Source organism: Gekko japonicus, unplaced genomic scaffold (assembly GCF_001447785.1).
Source record: "Gekko japonicus isolate JY-2015 unplaced genomic scaffold, Gekko_japonicus_V1.1 scaffold3066, whole genome shotgun sequence".
In the NCBI taxonomy this organism is placed as follows: domain Eukaryota; kingdom Metazoa; phylum Chordata; class Lepidosauria; order Squamata; family Gekkonidae; genus Gekko; species Gekko japonicus.
The window spans coordinates 114,694-136,496 of NW_015159798.1; the positions used below are offsets into that span (position 1 = coordinate 114,694).

Genomic DNA, 21,803 nt, shown 5'->3' on the forward strand with positions numbered 1-21,803 from the left:
TCGGAGTGGGGGGGGAGGGAAGAGAGCAGTGAGGCCCCCCGGCTCCCAAGCAGCGGCAGCGGTCAGGGAGTTCGCAGAGCGTTCCTTGCGCATGCGCAGGGGACGCTCTGTCACTTTTGGGGGGGTTTAAGTATCCCCTCGATATTTTTGGGGTTTTTTAGATTTTTGTGCACACCTGGGGACTGCCCCAAGTGTGCACAAAAATCTCCCTCCCCCCCAGGTGCCCCCGATGCGCGGATTTAGGTATCCGCACGCAGGGGGCGCCTTTTGGTATTAGATATATAGATAGGGCCTGAACCAGATGTATATCTTTGTCTGACCCAGGAGGACAGTTCTTCTGTTCTCTTTGGATATACATTCACTCACTGTGAGCAATGAGATTTCTGTGTAATTTTAGTAGTGGCAAAATTAATGGAAGTAACAACTTCATCCCAAAGGACTTTCTTCAGAACTTAGATCTACTGAATCAGTACATGCAAATAGGGTTGCTTCTGCCTTTTGGTCTGCCATGAGGTCTATGAATGGCCATTAAGAAAAGTGGATGAAATTCCCATGCTATCTCCTCTATCCAAAGTTCAGCATGACATATCTTGAAAGCACTAAAATAGGCAGAATTTTTATCACTCCTCCACTTTTCTTGCTCTTCCTGATGTACCCAGCACATGGTACATCATTACCCTGTTGCATCTCCCCAGTTCCTGTCATGGGTTGCAAACCATCAGGATGGGGAAACAGAGTGTTAAGGTGTCATATGTTGTCTCAAACTATGTGTTGCAATGAAGAGAAAGAAAGCTGACAAGGACAGGGCTACTCCTGCACATCAGTGGGTAGCCCTAGAGTCATATAATCCAGGTGCAAGGTCTGTCAGATACTGGTGGGGCCAACGCAATCTGGATTCCAGAGGGACAAATGTGGAAGCTAAAAAGGAATGCAAGGTGACAGCAGAAAGCCAAGTCATAGACTATTGTGCACATCCAACTACTGATATGCTCTGCACACACAGAATTAAGAACTCTGGGTAAAAGGAATGCCTTACCTTTCACATAAATAAAAGAACCAGAACATAACTCCTGCCTCTGCCACCAAGTTTCATCCAGAAGACAAATTAATTCTGTTCCCTCCTGCACAACAATTTACTTCCCATTCCCCCTGCACTTTCCTTCAAACAATTTTTCACAGCAATTTTCTGCCTTTGTCTTTATATGGACAATCTTTCAAACCTCTTTCCCCTCCCTCCGAGGGACTCCCCAAGAGTTCAGGTCTGGGTCTGTTTTCAGCACCAAACATGGATCTTGGTAGATGGGAAGAAAGGTACCCCTGAGCATGTACAAAATGCCTTTTCTTCACTACTGGACAACTGCTCGCCTATGTACACATTTGGAATTGAGGATAAGGTTGCTCCTGGACAGAAGTTAGAGCAGAGTTTTCATGATAAAAGCTATGCTCCCCCCCCCCCATCAAACAAAACAACTAGTTTCCTTTTCTGGCTACAGCTTCCATCACCCTGGAGACAAATTTCAAACTAAGTAGAAGCTTATAAACGCAGTAAAAAGAACACTTTTCCATTTTTTAATGTTCATCTTTCTAATTTCTTTTAAAATAAATTTGAAGTCTCTTTGCCTGTCCCAAAGAGCATGCACAGTTGTTTGTGTTGCCAGAAGATAAAGCCTATCCATCATGTTGTAGACATTGTTAGGATCTCATATTCCCATATGGTAAGAATGTCCAGCAATAGGAATGTATGTGTTAAGGGGTGCCATGTCTGACTGATGATGACCCTATGAACTAATGACCTCCAAAATGTTCAGTCATTAACAGCCTTGCTCAGGTCCTGCAAACTGAGGGCTGTGGCTTCCTCGACTGAGTCAATCCATCTCAGGTCTTCTTCTTTTCCTGCTGCCTTCAACTTTCCCTAGTGTTATTGTCTTTTCCAGTGACTCTTGTCTTCTCAGAATGTGACCAAAGTATGTTAGCCTCTGAGAAATTCATCAAATCCAAAGAATCCATCATTTTCCACCATCACTATTCATATCTTGGTTCAGAACTTCCTTTGTACTCCATAAGTTTTTGAAGCATGGCAGTAGGTCATTTAGATGTGAAGAATGGTTACAGGGAAGAATGGTTTCCCAAAATTATATTAACCTGTACAGGATAACTAAAAGATCTCCCTGTGACTCTGAACCCGGATATGTACCTAGTAAGAGTCCACAAGATATATGGGTACACCTTGACTGTAATGCAGAAGCATGTGAATTCTCTTGAAAAAATTTTAAAGCACCTGCCAAGCTCTTCCATTGAAATCAGGGGGTTTTCAAAGTACTTAACTCAGGATGGATTGTAGTCAGTCAGCTGCAGCAGCAGCAAAAGAAGAAGAGGAGGAGGAGGAGGAGGAGATTGGATTTATATCCCACCCTTCACTACCCCAAGGAGTCTCAGAGTGGTTTACAATCCCTTTCCCTTCCCCTCCCCACAACAAGCACCTTGTGAGGTAGGTGGGGCTGAGAGAGCTCTCTCAAGAACTGCCCTTGAGAGAACAGCTCTGAGAGAACTGTGACTGACCCAGGGTCACACCAGCAGCTGCATGTGGAGGAGTGGGGAATCAAACCCGGTTCTCTCATATTAGAGTCCATGCTCCTAACCACTACATCAAACTGGCTCTTTTTTAATGCGTTTCTGCACTAATTATACTTGACCTGCATTTGGAACAAATTTTAATCTTCAAAGTAAATATTGCTGTACTGTACTGAATGAATAATTTTTCCTATGCATCTGAAGTAAACTGCAGTCTTTTTATCGGAATTATTACATATTTCTACACATGGCACTATTATCTAGTCAGATCATGTAGTAGGCCCAACTGCTTCCAGAAGGTCTTGTTATAAATGCAAAGAAAGCCATCAAGATGAATATATGATCACATTTAATATGAAATGATACAGCCATAAAGTGTTTTCAGGTGGCGTCTGAGGAAAGTGATAGTTAAGGTTATGATTGATACAATAAAATGTGCATAAAAATGTATTCTAAAATTGCTTTGAACTGCCATAATTCCAAAGGAAAATGTTAATACTTTAAGCATAGACTTTTCCATTATTACACCAACATTCCAATAATTTGGCAACCACCCAACTTGTCAAAGCTTTCAACGTGTTTGGTCAAATGTTTTCCTGTTCATTCTTCGGTCAAGTATTTTATGCCAGATTGTGCTGCGTGTGGAAGAGATTATAAAAAGGAAGGTGTGAATGGTGGAAGAGGGGATTTGTTTGGGAGTGGTGTGGTTCATTATCACGGCCCCGTGCACTAACAACACTTATTCCCCATCTCCTGTCCCTGTCATGCAGCCTGTATGGTTTATAACACACCAGCAGTGATGGGGGGGGGTGGACCTCTCGGAGCTCCCCCTTCTCCCTTGCCAGAACACAACTATGCAGACATTGGGGTAGTGTTGCCAGGCCCTCCCTGGCCACTGGCAGGGGATGGAGGGATAGGGTTGCCAGATCCAGGATGGGAAACTCCTGGAGATTTGGGAGCGGAGTCTGGGGAGGACAGGGACCTCTGTAGGGTACAATGCCATAGAGTCCACCCTCCAAAGCATCCATTTTCTCCAGGGCAACTGATCTCTGGAGATGAGCTGCAATCCTGGAGGACCCCCAGGACCCCCATGGAGGCCGGCATCCCTACACTGGGGGAACTTTTTAGCCCATCCCAGTGAGAGTCACATGACAATAAGATTTAGCTCATCCCAGTGAGAGTCATATGACAATAAGATGCATCTACCCTATGTTCCCAAACTGGAGGAATGGAGGATTCAGGCTGGTTTTTTAGTCCCTACGTAGAATCCCTATAAAAGATCCCAGCGATGTAATAATGTTTTCTTTATGGGGCCCTATCATCTGAGCTGTTTGTTTGTTTGTTTATTAGATTTTTACCTCCCAGCAAGGGCGGCTCAGGGCTGCTTATACAAAGCGTCTGGCTGGGGTTTTCAACATTCTTAGCAGGACTGCGATTGTTAACTTGGCATAGCGAGTTGCACCAGGGCTCTGTGTAGGTATGGCTGGAGACAGATGGAGGAGGCTGTTTATATTCACGCCATTCTTTCAGCCGACATAAATTTATGCCACCTCTAGGTGCAGGAGCATGGTGAGAGCTTAGAGTGATGATCACAGTTTATCATAAACATTGCTAGGCTCTTAACTCCACGGGGACTGAGGCATTGTTGAAAATCACAGAGGGGCTCCCATTTTTCTACTTTATATTGAACTGAAGGACGTAATCTAGAGGGATCGTTCTTCCCTGCACTCACACAAAGCTAAATAACCTGTGTCAGCGCTAGGGAAAAAATGGAGTCCTAAGGAAATTTAAGATCAAGCTGAGAGGGGTGATGGTGATGGTGGGGAATGATGGATCCCTTTCCTTACAGATGAATGTGCACTTACCACGCACTGATTGCCTTTAGGAGAGCTCCAGCCCACCAATACAAATCCTTACAATGTGGAAAGTTTAATAGGGTGCAGCGAATTGAACACTCAGCTGGGTGAAGATCAGATCAGTGCAAGAGCAGATTGACATGGTGGCAAATGTGCCTGTGGATGCTTGCCATTGGATTAATGAGGCATCCTAGCTCACTTTCTACAAAATAAGGTTCCTGTTCTCTGGGGCTGTTGCCGTCCGCCAGTCTCTCTGCTGACTGGAAGCTTCAATATGCAGTTTACCACTGCTACCGCACTTTCCTTCCTGCTCTCTTGCTGCCTGTGGGTTGTGGAACCACGAGATACCACCTCCACTCTTACAGTGCCTAACGGATGGAGTGGGAGTATATGGGGACCAAAGCAGGTCTGCCCCACAGGCTATGCCCAAAAGTTTTCATTGAAGGTAATCTCTCTCTCTCTCTCTCCCCTCCCTCCCTCCCCCTCCTTCACGCTCAGTGCTGTATGCCCCAGCTGCACATGGGAATACTACCTTGGGGGGGATATTATTATTTTTTCCTACTCTTTATATTCTTCTTCAAAATGGGATATGTATTTCTTTTATTGAAAGTCTTTGCACTCCACTTTTCTTCCAATCAGATGGACTTAAAAGTGGCTTTTTTTTTTAAATAAGCTAAAACCTCATTTCACAAACATACAATAGCAAGGACAAGAAGAGAGAGAGCCAATCACCCCACTGTAGCAGTCTCCGGCCATGGAGAGCTCTGGTATTAAACTGCAGCTTGAGGAAGTGGCCCTAACCTGCATAGCCTAGGCTAGCTCAGTCTTGTCACATCTTGGAAGCTAAGCAAGACCGGCCCTGGATGGTGTTTGGAATCCTCAGTGTTCCCTCTAAGCTGAGTTAGTGTGAGCCAGCTCACAGTTTTTGAGCCTCCCGCTCACCCATTTTTGTCTCACATCAGGAAGGAGGGCTCCAGAGCAAACTAATTTATGCAGTAGCCAAATCGCTCACTCACAACTTTAATGCCGGTAGCTCACAAAGTAGAATTTTCGCTCACAAGACTCCACAGCTTAGCGGGAGCATTGGTTTGGATGGGAGGCCACCAAGAAATACCAGGTAGTGAAGTGGAGGCAGACAATGGTAAACCACTTCTGAATGTCTCTGGCCTTGAAAACCCTATAGGGTTGCCATAAGTCAGCTATGACTTGATGGCAACAACAACAACAAAGAAATTGCATTGTAGCTGAAGAAATGTGCATGCACATGAAAGCTTATACCATGAATAAAACTTTGTTAGTCTTAAAGGCGCCACTGGACTCAAACTTTGTTCTGCGGCTTCAGACCAACATGGCTACCCACTTGAATCTATCTTAAGGTATATTAGTGCACCCTTTTCAGGTCTTCTTTAACTAAACCTCAGGTAGTAGCAGTGGACCACATACTATTCAATAGTTAAAGATCTCACTTAAAACCTATCATGCAAGAGGCGTGTGTGTTTTGTTTGTTTATGTGTGCGTATGTTTTCAATTGGACACTCCCAATATCTGTGCATAAGAGATCCTACAAACTACTGTATTATACCTGGTATAACTGCTCAAAAGTGTCATTCTTGAATGCACAGCTATGAATTCTCTTTGGGATAGGAGAAGAAAATGATCTAAAATGCATTTTTAAATGAAATTGCAGACCTTCTGACTGAAAAGGCTAAGTTTTAAATGCAAATTAGGTGTTTATGCTGTTGGCTAGAAGCCAGGAGGGTGTGTCAAAAATAGGTAGAAGGAAAGTGAAGAAGAACAAAAAGCGAATTGTGTGGGAAGAAACAGAATGAATTCTTTCTCTGATTGAAGTCTACTGGCAGAGATGGAGTTGTCATTTGGGTCTCTAATTTGTGTGAAAGATATGACACTACACTAATCCCTACTTCTTAATTCTGTATGTGCAGAGCATATCGGTATTTTACACGCCTTACTGCTTCTATAATCTGGAGTCAGATGGCAGACTGTGTTTTTGTCCATGAAGAACAGTGCTGGGAGATATGTCCACTTAAAAGGAACAGAGTGTATATTTAGGAAATTATATGATGAGATAAACAATGCAATCCTAAGCAAAGTTAGGTAAAAGTAAAGGTTTCCCTTGCTTGAAAGCCAGTTGAATCCAACTCTAGAGTTGCGGTGCTCATCTCCGTTTCCAAGCCGCAGAGCCAGCGCTGTCCGAAGATGTTTCCGTGGTCATGTGCCGGCATGACTAGATGCTGAGGTGCACAGAACGCTGTTACCTTCCCACCAAAATGATACCTATTTATCTACTTGCAATTTCTTGCTTTCGAACTGCTAGATTGGCAGGAGCTGGAACCAGAGATGGGAGCTCACTCCATCATGCAGCACTCGGGTCTCAAACTGCTGAACTACCAACCTTCCAGCCTGCAGTTCCGCATCTTAACCACTGAGCCACCGCAGCTCCGATAGGCAGAGTTACCCCCCCCCCATTTGCATTAAAGTCAATAGGCTTAGAAGGGAGTAACTTTGCTTAGGACTGCACTGAAAAAGAGAGAAGTTTGAAGCTTTCAGCTACTTGGTGAAAAGGAAGAGTGAGAAAAACCAAGCAGCAAGCCCATAGTTGCAACTGGTAGACAAACCAAGAAATCCCATTTGGAGGGCCAACAACTGGGCATAGAGGCCAAAGCCTTCCCCTGATAAGATTATAAGAAGAGCCCTACTAGTCCATCTAGTCCAGCATCGTGTTTCACACAGTGGCCAGCCAGTTCCTCTGGAGAGCCAACAACAGGGCATAGAGGCTGAGGCCTTCATAAGAACACGAGAAGAGTCCTACTGGATTAGACCAGTGGTCCATCTAGTTCAGCATCCTGTCTCGCACAATGGCCAACCAGTTCCTCTGGAGGACCAACAACAGGGCGTAGAGGCTGAGGCCTTCCCCTGATGTTGCCTCCTGGTTCTGGAATTCAGAGGTTGACTCCCTTTCAACATGGAGGTTCCCCTCAGTCACCATGGCTAGTAGCCACTGAGAGACCTATCCTCCACAAATCTATCTAATCCCCTTTTAAAGCTGTTTATTCCTGTGGCCATCACTGCATTTTCTGGCTGTGAATTCCACATTTTCATCACTTTCTGTGTAAAGAAGTATATCCTTTTGTCTGTCCTGAATCTACTGCCCATCAGCTTCATTTGATGCCCTTGAGTCCTAGTGTTTTGAGAGAGGTAGAAAAAGTTCTCTTTGTCAACTCCCTCTACTCCATGCATAATTTATAAATCTCTGTCATGTCCAGAGGTCATTTTGGGGGGGATCGCGGGGGATCGCAGTTCCCCCGGGTGAGGTACGGGGGGGCACATGACGAAGCCCCGCCCCCTGCTTCCAGCCGCCCTGCTTCCGGCCCTCATTCAGCCAGGAGGAGGCAGGAGAAGAGGGAGAGTAAATTGCTTCCTCCCTGCCTCTCCCCACCCCTGCCTGCCTGGGGCCAGGGAGGGCCTTCGCGGGGCTTCCTTGCACTCCCACCGGCCTTGCAGGTCCACCGCCGGGCCCCTCATGGGGCTCGGCAGTGGAGCTGCAAGGCCGGTGGCGGCGGTCGGGGCTGTTGGGGGCGGGGTGTGTGGCCTTATGACACACTTCTGGTGATGTCAGGGGGTGTGGCCTTATCACACACTTCTGGTGATGTCAGGGGGTGTGGCATATGCTAATGAGTTATGCTAATGAGTTCCCCTAGCTCTTTTTCTATGAAACGACCCCTGGTCATGTCTCCCCTTAGTAATCTCTTTTCTAAACTGAAAAGTCCCAGGCTGTTCGATCTTTCCTCATAGGGAAGTTGTTTCAACCCCCTAATCATCTTAGTTGCCATCTTCTGTACTTTTTCCAGATCTGCAATGTCATTTTTTCAATATGGTGGCCAGAACTGTACTAAATGAGGCTGCACCATGGATCTATACAGGGACATTATAATATCTGCCATTATAAGAACAAAGGACCATAAAATGCCCTTTAAATGGTCTTTCCCATGTATCTGATTCTTGAAAGTAGAGTGTATATAAACATGGAGACTCTGTTTTACTAATAAGTTCCTCTCTGTGTTTCCGGTCTACATTGTGTCATGTTCCCAGGTGGAGCCCTACCAGGGAATCTGGCGTGATGATACCTCTCTAAATGGCATTCGCCTACATTGCTCAGATGGCACAATCATCTCATCTTCAGTGGGAGAGTGAGTAATTTGGTATTCTCAGCTTTACCATATTCTCCCCTCTAATAGCATATCATTCCTTCTTTCTCTCCTGTTTCTACTGCCCTTCCCTAGTCATGGAACAAAGCAGAAAAGAACAGTAGAAATTTTATCCCTAACTGAAGGCCAGTCTAGAGGAGGTGGGGCTCCATTATGATGTATTCAGTGTCTATAAACATCTTCCAGTAGATTACACAGGATTCAACTGCTGTACATTTTCCCTGTAACCAGCTTCAGTGGGGGAATTGACAATGGGAAAGTGTCACGCAGGTTGAGAGGTTAATGCTGCTTCACCCTGCTGTAATCCCAGTCCAATCTGGGTTAATTTTCAGCTGCTATTATGAAACGTAAAGGAAGATGTGATACTGGATCACCTAGTTTGGCCCTGAATAGGTACAGAAGTGGAATACTTTGCGGCCAATGAGGTCATCACCTTTTGTGGCGAATTAGGTCACCACCATCTTGCTCCTGTGCTTTGGAGAGCAGCGTCCATTGCCATTTATCATTCCATTGCTTAAGGTGGCTCTCAATCATAAAAGAAAAGCAGGCATACAATAAAAACACATAAATGGAATGATCAAAATCAGTAATAAAAACATACCAATAAAACCCAGCAATAAATCATAAAAGTACATAAAATGGGAGTGGTCTAAAATGAACAGACCATAAGTCAGCTAAAACAAAATGGAACCCCTTAGTTGAAAGCCTGAGTAGAAAGATTTAGGGGTGGTGGGCTTGGTACCTAAAGGAATCGTTGTAGGTGCCAGCTGAGCCTCAAGAGGGAAGGCATTCCATGGCAAGGTGTCATCACTTGGAAAAAAGCCCTGGTTCTATTTGTCCATCCATGCCTCTGCAAGCAGGGCACAGAGGGCAGGGTTAGAGGAGAGGATCTCAGTTAGAGGGCTGGACAATATGGGAAGAGCAGTCCTTCAAGTACCTCAGCCCAAGATTCGTAGGTAAGAAACAGCTATTTGAATTCTGCCCAGAAACACTTGGAAAGTCAATGTAAATCTTCCAAGGCTGGGGTTATTCAATACCTGTATCCAGCTCCTGATGATAACCTCAAATATACAAATTCCACTAGTAGAAAACACCATCAAAGATTGCCAAAACAATATATTAAGCAATTATAAAGTTGGCAGTGTCACAACAACATTAATGCATACTGTAACTATAATAAGGCATAAGATACAATATTTCCTCCTTTGAAGATAAGACATAAAGTCCATGTACTCAGTGTAACTTGATAACTTGATAGGAGGAGTCCACATAGTCATAACATTTTCCAAACGGGCTGTTTAGAAAATGTACTCAGTTATACTGAGTACATGGACTTTATGTCTTATCTTCAAAGGAGGAAATATTGTATCTTATGCCTTATTATAGTTACAGTATGCATTAATGTTGTTGTGACACTGCCAACTTTATAATTGCTTAATATATTGTTTTGGCAATTTTTGATGGTGTCTTCTACTAGTGAAATTTGTATATTTGGGACTCCTGTGACACTGGTCTTTTTCCCTTGTTGTTTGGATTTCCTGATGATAACCTGGCTGCTGCTTTCTGGATCAACTGAAGTTTCCAGACAGATTTCAGAGTAGCCCCACCTATGATTCCCATCCTTCAGGTGAAGGCTGGAGATCTTCCAGAATTACAACTTATCTCCAAACTACAGAGGTCAGTTTACCTGGAGAAAACAGCTGCTTTTGATGGTGGACACTATGGCACTATACCTCGCTAAGGTCCCTCCCCACCTCAAAACCCTAGCTCCACCCACAAATCTTCAGGAATTTCCCAACCTGGAGCTGGCTATAGGGTTGCCAAGTCCAAATAACCTTACCTCGGGAGAGTTCTGCGCTGTCCCAAGAGTCTGTGCATGCGCACTTTGCGCACGCGCCGCCGCAAGGACGCCACCCGGAAGTGAAGTCATTGCGTTGGCACGTTGGGGGTGGGGCCACTAGGATTTGAGGGGAAACCATAGAGTTTTCCCTCAAATCATAGAGTGTCCCGTCCCCAACGTAGCCAGAGTGATGATGTCACCTATGGGTGACATCATCACACTGGGGACGTGTGCCAGAAGGGGGTGGAGTTCCCCCTGGGGCCCGATTTGCTGGCGTTGGGTAACGGGCCTCTGGGGTGGGGGTTTACCCGCCCCCCGGGGGGGCTTGGCAAGCCTAGCTGGCTACCCTAAAAGAAAAGCCTATACTAATCTAACCTGCATGTGAGCAGAACATGGCCACATCGTGCCCTTCAAGGAAAAGCCATAGCTGATGTATCAGCTGAAGCTGATAAAAAGGTGCTGTATTCCATGGAGGAGACCCGAGCCTCCAAACATAGGCCAAAACCCAGCAGCAGCCCCAAGGGATGTACCTGCTCCTTAAGGGGAAGTGCAACCTTCTATCATTTCCAGGCCAGGCTAACTCCTCAGTTCTCAAGCAGCTTTTTCATTGACCAACAAAAGCTCAGTTTTCTCTGGACTGAGCTTCATACTTTTAATTGCCAGTCCAGCCACAGCAGTGTCCTGGGACTCTGTTGATGATAGGCCACATGAGGAGGCCATTATTCACAATGTGACCTCATTCTAGTTCAAGGTCATAATTGTCGTCCAAGATTGTGGGGCCGTTTCACACATTTCCTCCTGGATTATGCTGACACAGAAAACTTGCTGTCTTATTCCCAAACACTGTATTTCAGATTCTAGAAAAGACACTCTTAAAGCAGGAGCCTTTTAGTTATGTTAAGAAAATGAGATTAATTCTTTGAGGACATGAAATCGAATAAAATGCTTTTTTTATTGACAGAGCACTATGTAAACACCTTCTTTGGGATTAGGAGTGCCTAAACTCTCAGAGTAAAAAAGAGCAAGAGTCCAGAAGCACCTTAAAGATGAACAAAATTTGTGGCAGGTATTTGAAAAAGTGAGCTCTGTGTCACAAAAGCTCATACCCTGCCACAAATTTCGTTAGTCTTTAAGGTGCTACTGGACTCCTGCTTTTTTCTATTGCTACAGACAGACTCATACGGCTACCCATCCTGAACTCTCACAGGTTGGGACTATGCCATGATTGCCAGTTGTGAATATGAGAAGAAGAAGAGATCGGATTTATACCCCACCCTTCACTACCCGAAGGAGTCTCAGAGTGGCTTACAATCCCTTTCCCTTCCCCTCCCCACAACAGACACCCTGTGAGGTAGGTGGGGCTGAGAGAACTCTTTCGAGAACTGCTCCTGAGAGAACAGCTCTGAAAGAACTTGTAACTGACCCAAGGTCACACCAGAAGCTGCATGTGGAGGAGTGGGGAATCAAACCCGGCTCTCTCATATTAGAGTCCACGCTCTTAACCACTACACCAAACCTATTTATCGATTATTGGATCAGCTATTCGCAGAGCTGTTTGTCAAGGTTCACTGGGCAGACCATCAGACAGAACAATCCATTTGCTTCGCTGAGTGGATCAGCAAAAGTAGGATCCTCTCCTGTCACAAATTAGCACAGCCCCAGTGTGGCTCTCAATTCTAACCCCTTCTCTAGCATTACCTGACCAGAATGTTTGCAGATCTGGAAGACAAAAGGAACAGGTTTCTGGCTGTAAATGCCCTGTACATCTCTGACTGTTTCACAGGGATGCTTGGGGAAAGAAGGGGACTGGTTTCAGGTTAAGTATAGTGAAGTGTGGCATCACTACCTGTTACCAGGAGCTAATCCCCATATTTCCTCAATTTTTTGTAACGTACTGCAGGGAGCAGGGCAGAGGGTGTACTAGCAAATTATGACTGTGAAAAGTTAATGTGTAGAAATAATGAGGGAGGAAGAAAGGGAGGATGGCTGTAAAAGGAGCAGAAGCCGCAAAGTTTTTACTGCAGAAGATTAAAATCTCTATGAAGGAAGGGGCCGTACAATACATGCCTGGATAGTATACGGAAGAGTAACTTGGGAGCAGACTGAGCAAAAAAATAGAAGCAAAAGCAAAAGCAGGTTCACAACTGAGTAACTGAGTTTACAGAAATGGTGGGCTTTAGGATAGGTATTTTAAGGAGTTGAAGAACAAAGCTTAGCGAGAATATGGCTGATATCTTTTCTAGGCTTGCCAGCCTCCCGGTGGGGCCTGGAGATCTCCTGGAATTCTAACCAATCTCCAGATTATACAGATCAGTTCACCTGAAGAAAATGCTGCTTTAGAGGGTGAACTATATGGCATTATACCCTTCAGAGGTCCCCCCACTCCACAAACCCCACCCTACCCCACCCCTCAAATCTCCAGGAATTTCCCAACCTAGAGTAGGCAACCATTACATCTTTCCACTTGGACACCCGTGTGGTGTAGTAGTTAAGAGCAGAAGACTCTAATCTGGAGAACTGGGTTTGATTCCCCACTCCTCCACGTGAAACCTGCTGGGTGACCTTGGGTCAGTCACAGTTCTCTCAGAGCTCTCTCAGCCCCACCTACCCCACAAGGGGAGAGGAAGGGAAGGTGATTGTAAGCCGCTCCAAGATTCTTTCCGGTAGTGAAGAGTGGAGTATAAAAACTAACTACTACTACTACTCTTCTTCTTCTTTCATGTGGTTTCAAAAACAGCCTGGGAATTAGTGTTATGTGTGGCAGACACGCATTGCTTATGTGATCATATATCCAGTTTATGCATATTTAACTCTCCTCCTGGTTAATTACTATCCAAACGATGTAGCCAAGTAGACTGATTATGTAAAACCTCCCACAAACAGGTCTTCTTTTGTTCTGAAAGGGATGGTACCTGGTCTAAGGAAGAGTCATGCAAGTCTGGCTTTCTGAATTTGTTCTCGCTCCGAGTGTCAGTCTCTGAACCCATCCAAGACAATACTGCAGCTGAAAACGTAAAGTTTAAATGCACCGATGGAACTGAGCTGGAAGGCAGTGGACACGCATGGGGTGAATATGGTGCATGGAGTGAGTCCTGCCAACAAGGCGGCATTTGTGGGATCCAGACCAAGGTGGATATAGTGCCGAAACACAACGCAGTGGATCCCACTGGTCTCCAAAATGTAAAGTTTTTCTGTTGCAGCTAAATAGCAGCAGCTCCTCCATTTGTGGGGCTCTAGAGATGTCACTGCTGGCTCCTGATTGCCTGGATTCATTCTGCATCGTATATGTGGTGGAAATAGGGTTGCCAGACTCCAGGTGACGGCTGGAGATCTCCTGGTATTTCAACTGTTCTCCAGGTATAACACAGTGTTGGACTGGATGGGCCATTGGCCTGATCCAGCATGGCTTTTCTCTTTTGACATCAATAAGGAATTGGTTGGGGAAATGTTGGTTTATTATGCTATGGACAGAATCCCAGCATACATGACTTGGTGGGGAAGAAATCTGTTCACAAAACGGATCTATTCAAAACTGGCAGTTTTCCATAAAGGATCTATTCAAAAAGGGCAGTTTTCCATTTTATGTTGCAAAAAGTTCATACCTGGAGAAAATATGAGATTAGAGGTTTTGTCCCATGTGTCAAGTTTTCCAGTTGCAATTCCATGATATTAATATATAATTCTGTATAATTTCATATTCTGTTTCCTGTGTTTATATTTTTGTATTCGCACATAATCCCAGAACATGCGGTGCCCGAGGAAAGGGCAAAAAGCCCCCAGGTCCATTTCCACTCAGGAAAGTAGCACAGGAGGGAAGCCTGAAGCCCTTCCTCCCTTCTTGCAGCTCTGATGACCCTTCATAAGCAATAGATAGGTGCAGGGGTCATTTCGTAGAAAAAGGGGTGCAGGAGCTCATTAGCATAACTCATTAGCATAACTCATTTGCATATTCCACACCCCCTGTCACCCCCTGTCAGAAGGCAACACCCACCACTCAGGCTCCAGTGGACTGTTTTGGATTGCTAGCTATGGGGGGGGGGGACGTGCAGATCTGTCCTCACAGAGGAGGGAGAGCTTGTACCTGAATAAAACTTGTTCTTAAAGGTGCCACTGGACTGATTTGGGCGGGGGGGGGGCTCTGCGGCTTACCTGGCTGCTTCTTGCTCTGACTGAGGGCTGCTGGGAGCAGGGGGTGGGGTTTGTTGCATGTGCCCGCCCCCTGGGCTCTTTATTGCCGGAGCTCCGCTCCTGTGTGCTCCTGCAGGAAATGACCCCTGGATAGGTGTATCCCCCCCCCCAGTAGTATGTGTGACTGAGAGTCAGGTTAGGGGACACCCAACTCAGCTTGTGTCACATGTATCGTTTAGCTAAACTCTCAGGTCTACACCAGCTGTTCACCACCACCACCACACCCTACCAACCCCACCTTTTAAAGTCTGCTCTCTCAATTTGTCCTGCACCACGTATTCTGGATATGTTTATTTAATTTCCTACATAACTTCAAAATTATTGATTTTTACTGGTCATAAGGGGGTAACTATGCTGTTCATACAGGGAATGTATTTGTTGTCTATATAAATTTTAAAATGCCTTTCCTTTACCTCCTATTACTATCCACGAAAGTCAATAAAAATGAGACTTGAATTAGATTTGCTTCATCTTCAGTTTGCTCAATATTGCCTCCAATCATTTTTGTGCATATACAGACCAAAAGGTCCTAAAACCTGGGTCTGGGATTGTAAAGTGACGATTCCAGTGTTTGTGTAAACTGGAGACACCTTGTCAGAACCCACAGCCAACAATGTAGTACACACTTTCAGGAAAGGTAATACTTTTATTGAAGAGCTATAGATGCATTAACATAGTCACTGTTAAGAATGGCAGTTGCCCCTTGGACATAATAAGATATAGGGTATTTGTATGCACACACACCCCACTGCGCTGGCCAATTAGGCACCCTCCCGCGCGTGGGATAAAACTTGCTAACTGTTGCTAGCCAAAGCTGGGAACTCGTATTCTCCCACGGCTCCCTGGAAAAGGCAGACACCACAACTCCCACCTGCACATCTTTACAGATAAGTGTTTCAGCGCGAAGCACAGAAAGGAATGCAAGAGCAATTACACTGACGCTGCCTGACCATCCCAACCCCCATGGCAGCATAGCTGACACACCTGTACTCACCCCTAATTCCACCCTACCTCTTCAGCATGTTGGAATATGCAAGGTCTATAGAGCAGCCTTATGAAGAAGATCTGAACATCACCTTACAAGGGGACAGCTGAAGAACTGGTAGTTAGCACAGCTAAATTAAGGCTGCCCACAATTTCAAATTATGTCCTTGCTGTCTCCTGATTGGCTCTTCTGGAGACTTCCTGCTCCTGCAGAGCTTCCTTCTTGTTATTGTTCCACCTTCAGCAGTTAGACAAGGTAGTTAAGGCTTTCTCTCTTCTATGTTTTATAACATTTTGTTCTTCTTTAATAAACCTACTGTCTGGGGTCTGCCACCCCATACTCTGCTGGCACTCAGGCCATAACTCCCGTTGCCCTGGGAGGCATGGGCAACAAGGGCCTGTTAGAGCTGCGAGTAACCCAGCAGCCCCAACAGGAAGAGGAGGAGGACAGGCCCAGCCCCTGCTCAGGCTGTGGGGCACACTGGGGAGCCAACAGTGAGACCCAGCAGGGGACAAGGATGGAGCCAAGCTCAGAAAGGAGGCAGGGCGGACGAGGCAGCTGCCCAACCCACTGCTGAGAGAAGAGAACTGAGGATGGTCCAATGGGGGCATTGGTGGAAGAGGGGAAGGAGGTAGATTGGGAAGCTGATTTAAGCCAAGCAACTTGAGCAGGCTGGAGAGGGAGAGTGCACATCTCTCAAAGGGGAAGCAGGTAGAGAGAGGGCTCCCAAGAGCGCATGAGCTGTAAAGAGGGACAAGGGTGAGACCATGGCTTTTTTTTTGGTTGAGCAAAAGAGGTGCCAGAACTCTCAAGAGGGAAATTAAGTTTTCAGTCTGTATACTGAAAACTCATGAACTTTTAAACATTTTTAAAAGAATTTTGTCGAAGAGGTTCCAGAACTCTGTTCCAGCATGTTCCCCCAGAAAAAAACCCTTAGTGAGACTAACCCCCCCTCCAGCTATATCTGAGGCCTGCCATTCTGTCACTACTGGCTACAAAATCACATCCTGGAGACCCCAAATCCTCAAGCGATCACCCCAAAGGAGCCAGGACCTGACACCTACTTATTTTTTCTCTAAACAGACAGTGCTGCACTTCCTTGCATATTTAAACTCTGCCAACAGGGTTCTGGGCCCACTGTGAGCACCACTGTAAAAAGGGAAAGTTTAGTCAAATTGGTAGGAAGAAGAAACTGCAAAATGGCTGCTTTCTACACAGCTCAGCACAGCTACCTACTAGATAGACTGACAGATGACAATTATCTTGTTTGGAAGGAGAGTATGAAGAGCCATTTACTCAAGATGAGACACTGATACGTTATTACAGACTCAAGGCCTGAAGAAGAGCTCAGAAGAGCAGAAATCCTGGGATAAGCACAATGAAAAAGCAAGAGGTACTCTGATACAGGCTTTGTCAGATAGAGACGTTCTGAGAGCTATTCAGATGCAGACGGCAAATGCAGTCTGGAATGAACTTGAAAGATTGTATGTTAATTCTTCTCTAAAGAGCCAATTATATATTCAAAAGAAACTGTTTAGTGCAAGAATGCCTAAAAAGGACAATTTGAGAGAGCACCCATACTTGCTCTGAGTCATGAGCTAAAGAGTGCTGGCAAAGAAATTGCAGATCAGGACTTGGCTGTTTTGATTTTGTGTAGTCTACCAAAAAATTATGCCAGATTGAATTGGTTAGTCTACCAAAAAGTTATGACAGATTAAATCAAAAGGAATCCCCTCTATTTCAAATGTAATTAATGAACTAGAACAGGCATTCAAATGGTTTGAGGAACCTAACAGAAAAGCTGAACACAATTCTGACCAGATGGCTTTATAAGTAAATCATAAAAGTAAATTAACTTTTTACTCATGTGAAAGACAAGGGCATATTAAAAAGGGCTGCAATGCTTTCAAACAGAGGGGTGTCCCTTCAAAACAAACAAGAAGGGAGAATTTGAAACAACCACCCCTAAAAAGTGCAGGATCTGGAATCATAAAGTGCAGCCTCCCAAATGGACAGATCAGATAAATTATTGTTGAGACTGTTTATATATACAACAACTAGCAAATAATTTAATCTCAGTGAAAATTCTTGCAAAAAGAGGAATGGTAACCTCATTTGGGGATAAATATCTGATTAAACAAAATGGAGAACTCATTGCAACAGGCAGAGTGCATGAAGACTTGTATGCTTTAGACATATGCACACAAAGTGCAAACTTGACCAAGAGCTGCAACCATAAGAAATGCTCCTGGATGTGGCACAGGAGATTAGGCCACAGAGACAACAATGAGAGACTAGAGAACCAAAACTTAATAAAAGGCATATAAATAAATGAATGTACAATTGATAAGGATTGCATGTATTTTTTTAGCAAACATCATGAACCAAGCCAAGCAAAGCGCCCTCTAGAGCTCATTCACAGTGATGTTTGTGGTCCATTGAGAACTGCAACCAATGTTCCTTCTAAGCTGAGTTAGTGTGAGCTAGCTCACAGATTTTTAGCCTCCAGCTCACAGATTTTTGTCTTAGCTCAGGAAGGATGGCTCCAGAGCAAGCTAATGTATGCAGTATCCAAATCACTCACTCACAACTTTAATGCCAGCAGCTCACAAAGTAGAACATTTGCTCACAAGACTCCACAGCTTAGAGGGAACATCGACTGCAACCTCAGTGGAAATAAATATATCTTAACCTTCATTGACGATTTCTCCAAATATACAGTTACAAAACATTTCTTATACCAAAATGCTCAGGAAAATGTGTTCTATAACATTTTTAAAAATCCAAAAATTGCCCCCCCCAAAATCTCCCACCTTTTTATTTTTTCCTTTGATCTTTCATTCTCTTTTATATAAAATAACTCATGAAAGAATACTTTTGAGTAAGCACATTTTAATGTACATTTTGGTGTACAAGGAATAATTCTATCCCTTTTGCCACAGCAACAGAAAACCAAGAAGAGTTCAGTCAGACATTTGGTCTTTATTACAGGCCACAAGCCATAGTGAAGCAGAAAAAAAACACTGGTATTAAATCAATTCATTAGAACATTGTTTATTTGAATGTGCCCTGTTTATTTCAATAAGGAAGCGCTGGATCTCCCCTTTTATATGTGATATGCAATGTTACCTTCTTCACAAAGGATTGCTAAATTATTGTCAGTAGTAATGTCAGTGTTATGCCAGGATAACTATGATAAAGCCTATCTGGGGGTCACAGGTGCCTCATTTCTAACTGCCTTAATGACTACCATTCTTTTCCTAGAAAGGTAAGTACACTAACTCAATATTCCCTGAGGCCCCTGATAACTTGATGGAATAGGTCAAGCTCAGTGGTAGAGCACCTGCTTTGTACATAGACATGGTGATTCTTCTAAAAAGTTTTGTTTGAGGTCTTGAAGACTGGGACAGGTGGTTTTGCTTGGTTTCAGACAGTGTCAGTATGAGAAACTTCATTCTCCAGACTCTTTCAACCCAAAACTCAGTATATGACATTCTCTAACCTACTGTTCTTAGGCAGTTTTAGAGGAGGAAGAGCATAAACAAATATATCAATTATAGTACAGTGATCCCCAACTTGGTCTCCTTATGGCCATTTCCTTCTTACCAAACAAAGGGCCAATACGTCATCCCATAAAACAGAGAGGTCTCTTGATATTACATTTTTATTGTATTTTTATTGAACAATTCCATTAAAATGATGTTGGAGTCAGATACTAATGAAACCAAATGGAGAAGATAGAGCGAGAATGAAGTCAGAAAGCCAGCCTTGCATGAGTGTTCATCAGACCAGCTTCCATCCCTTTCAGAACAACAAAAAAACCATTTTTAGGATGTTAATACACTATGGCTGTGGTTACACGGCAAGGCAATTGCGCTTTGTTCTCGATGTAATTAACACCGGAATATTTTCCACCCGAGTTGGGATGTTCACACATCCCTCCCTGAGCTGCAAGCTCACCTTCCCTGCCTGCCCACCTCCCCTCCCCCAGCAACTTTCCAGCCACCGGCCCGATGAAAAGAAAAGGAAAAGGCACCTTTAAGAAAAGGAAAAGGCACCTTTGAAAGAGTTCTCCTTTCCGCCCGATGCTGCTGGCTAGCTGGGCACGCTCCCTGACCTCAGGTGCTCCCTCCCTCCTAACGCCGCTGCAGCTTCGGGAACTCCTGGGGGGGGATGCCAAAGCCCGCTCGCCTGACAGCCCACCCACCCCCTTCCTCCCTCAGAAACGTTCAACACTGCCTCCATGCCGGGGGACGGTGGGCAGGAATTTTCTCCAAGCAGGATGAGCGCTTGTTTACTCAAGCGCCCAGCAGGAAGGTGCATGGCGCGAGCCGCTCATGCTGCTCCGGCGCCGTCTCCGCCACCTGCTTGCCACCCCCATCCAAGCTGCCGGAGCCCCCACCTCTCGTTCCTGCCTCCACGGATGCTGTAAACACTGACATTATTTTTTTAAAAAAAATTCACTTCTTAAGCAAATGCCTGCCCATGCACTCAAACCGGAAGCTTTAAAAAAAAAAAACACTTCAGAGAGTGGTCAGACGGCCCTATTCGCAATCATTGCGAAAGAGGGCTGTTCACATAGGTGAAATCGCGCGTTCAAAGTGCGGGATCCAGGAAAGTACTTGATTTTCCCGGGGTCAGGAAAACCCACGAGTATTGCGCGAGTGAGCCTGCTTTGATGCGGGAGGCGGATTGGCGCGTGTAAACAGAAACTTAAAATGCGGAAGGAAACAGCAGCGAATCCCGAACAAAGGGCCAGTGTGAACGCAGCCTATCAGTGGCAATCAGTTTCTGCCTGTCTAAATTGTTTTGATAGTAATCAAGAGGGGTAGGGTAAACACACATATGTTGGAGATATGATTGCATAAGTGGCGTCTGTGTCGGCCACACATAGCAATTATCCCCAACCTGTAAAAACTTGTGTCTGCTCATTCCTGCCAATCCAGTTGCTGTTATAAAATATGAAAGCTTTGGCCCTGAACTTCTTAACCTCCTAATGGATCTCCACAGAAATATACACAGATTGCATTTGGAGATAATTTGCAGCCCCAAGCCAATTTACCAATGAATCTATTGGTTAAAAAATTTTCATTGCTTTTTGTTTGTTTGTAGTGTCAGAAGTCATTGTGTTTCACCATATTAAAACATCCAAAGCCTGAAAACATACTTGGACATGAGGCAGAATGCTTCTTTCGTGTATATTCACCTCTCTCCTCCAGTTTGGTGTAGTGGTTAAGTGCGCGGACTCTAATCTGGGAGAACCGGGTTCGATTCCCCACTCCTCCGCTTGCACCTGGCTGGATGACCTTGGGCAAGCCGTAGTTCTGATAACAGCTATTCTTGAAAAGAGCAGTTTCTGTCAAGAGGTCTCTCAGCCCCACCTACCTCACAGGGTGTCTGTTGTGGGGAGAGGGAGGAAAAGGAGTGTGTAAGCCACTGAGACACCTTTGGGTAGTGAAGGGCAGGGTATAAATCCAATCTCTTCTCTTCTTATTCTCTCCTCTTTTGCATATTGGATAACTCACACCAGCATGGTTCCTTTGCAACACTATGTTTTTTATTGTTTTGAGTGTAAGCCATTGGACAAGTAACAAGTTTTCATGGATTTTGAAGAAAACATCTACAATTAATAATTTCAACAGTGTAGGTATTTGCAAGATCACCTCCTGCTCAAAATGTGCACAGTTTGTTCCATCTCGTGGATTGCCACCCAAACCTGCCAAGAAAGAGCGGGTTTGGGTGGTGATTTTTAAAAATTTGTATGCCAACATTTGAACATTAGGTATTGGAGGGTGCCTTCACTAAAATACAAGTTCAGTCCCATTGGGAGGCCTGACACCACCAGCCAGTCATTGTGTTCCTTACCATTCCTTCACTTATACTCGAGAGCAGATTCTAGCACATCCCTGAGTGCCACTTTCAAATTCATCTTGCAGTGTGTGTAGCTATCCTGAAAACATGCAATTGTAGGAAACAAGCTGTTGTGAACTGTCTACTGATGCAAGTCAGGAAAAGGAATTCAAAATTGGGGAGGGGGGGAGCCAATGAGAGAGAACGCTCAAACGTGGGAAAAGAGGCAACCAAAAGGGGTGAAATGTACACCAGGTACAACTCTCAGGTGGTGAGCAGGGAATGTA

At 44.8% G+C, this 21,803-nt stretch overlaps 1 protein-coding gene across 1 annotated transcript; it reads left to right on the plus strand.

Annotated features, from left to right (window-relative positions):
* The first annotated feature begins 4,701 nt into the window (after positions 1-4,701).
* On the plus strand, positions 4,702-20,825 carry LOC107107119 (vitelline membrane outer layer protein 1-like). Its single transcript, XM_015407361.1, has 5 exons — positions 4,702-4,872; positions 8,538-8,635; positions 13,397-13,673; positions 18,931-18,934; positions 20,779-20,825. The coding sequence occupies exons 1-5, from the start codon at positions 4,702-4,704 to the stop codon at positions 20,823-20,825; spliced, it is 597 nt and encodes a 198-aa protein (XP_015262847.1).
* Positions 20,826-21,803: the final 978 nt, after the last annotated feature.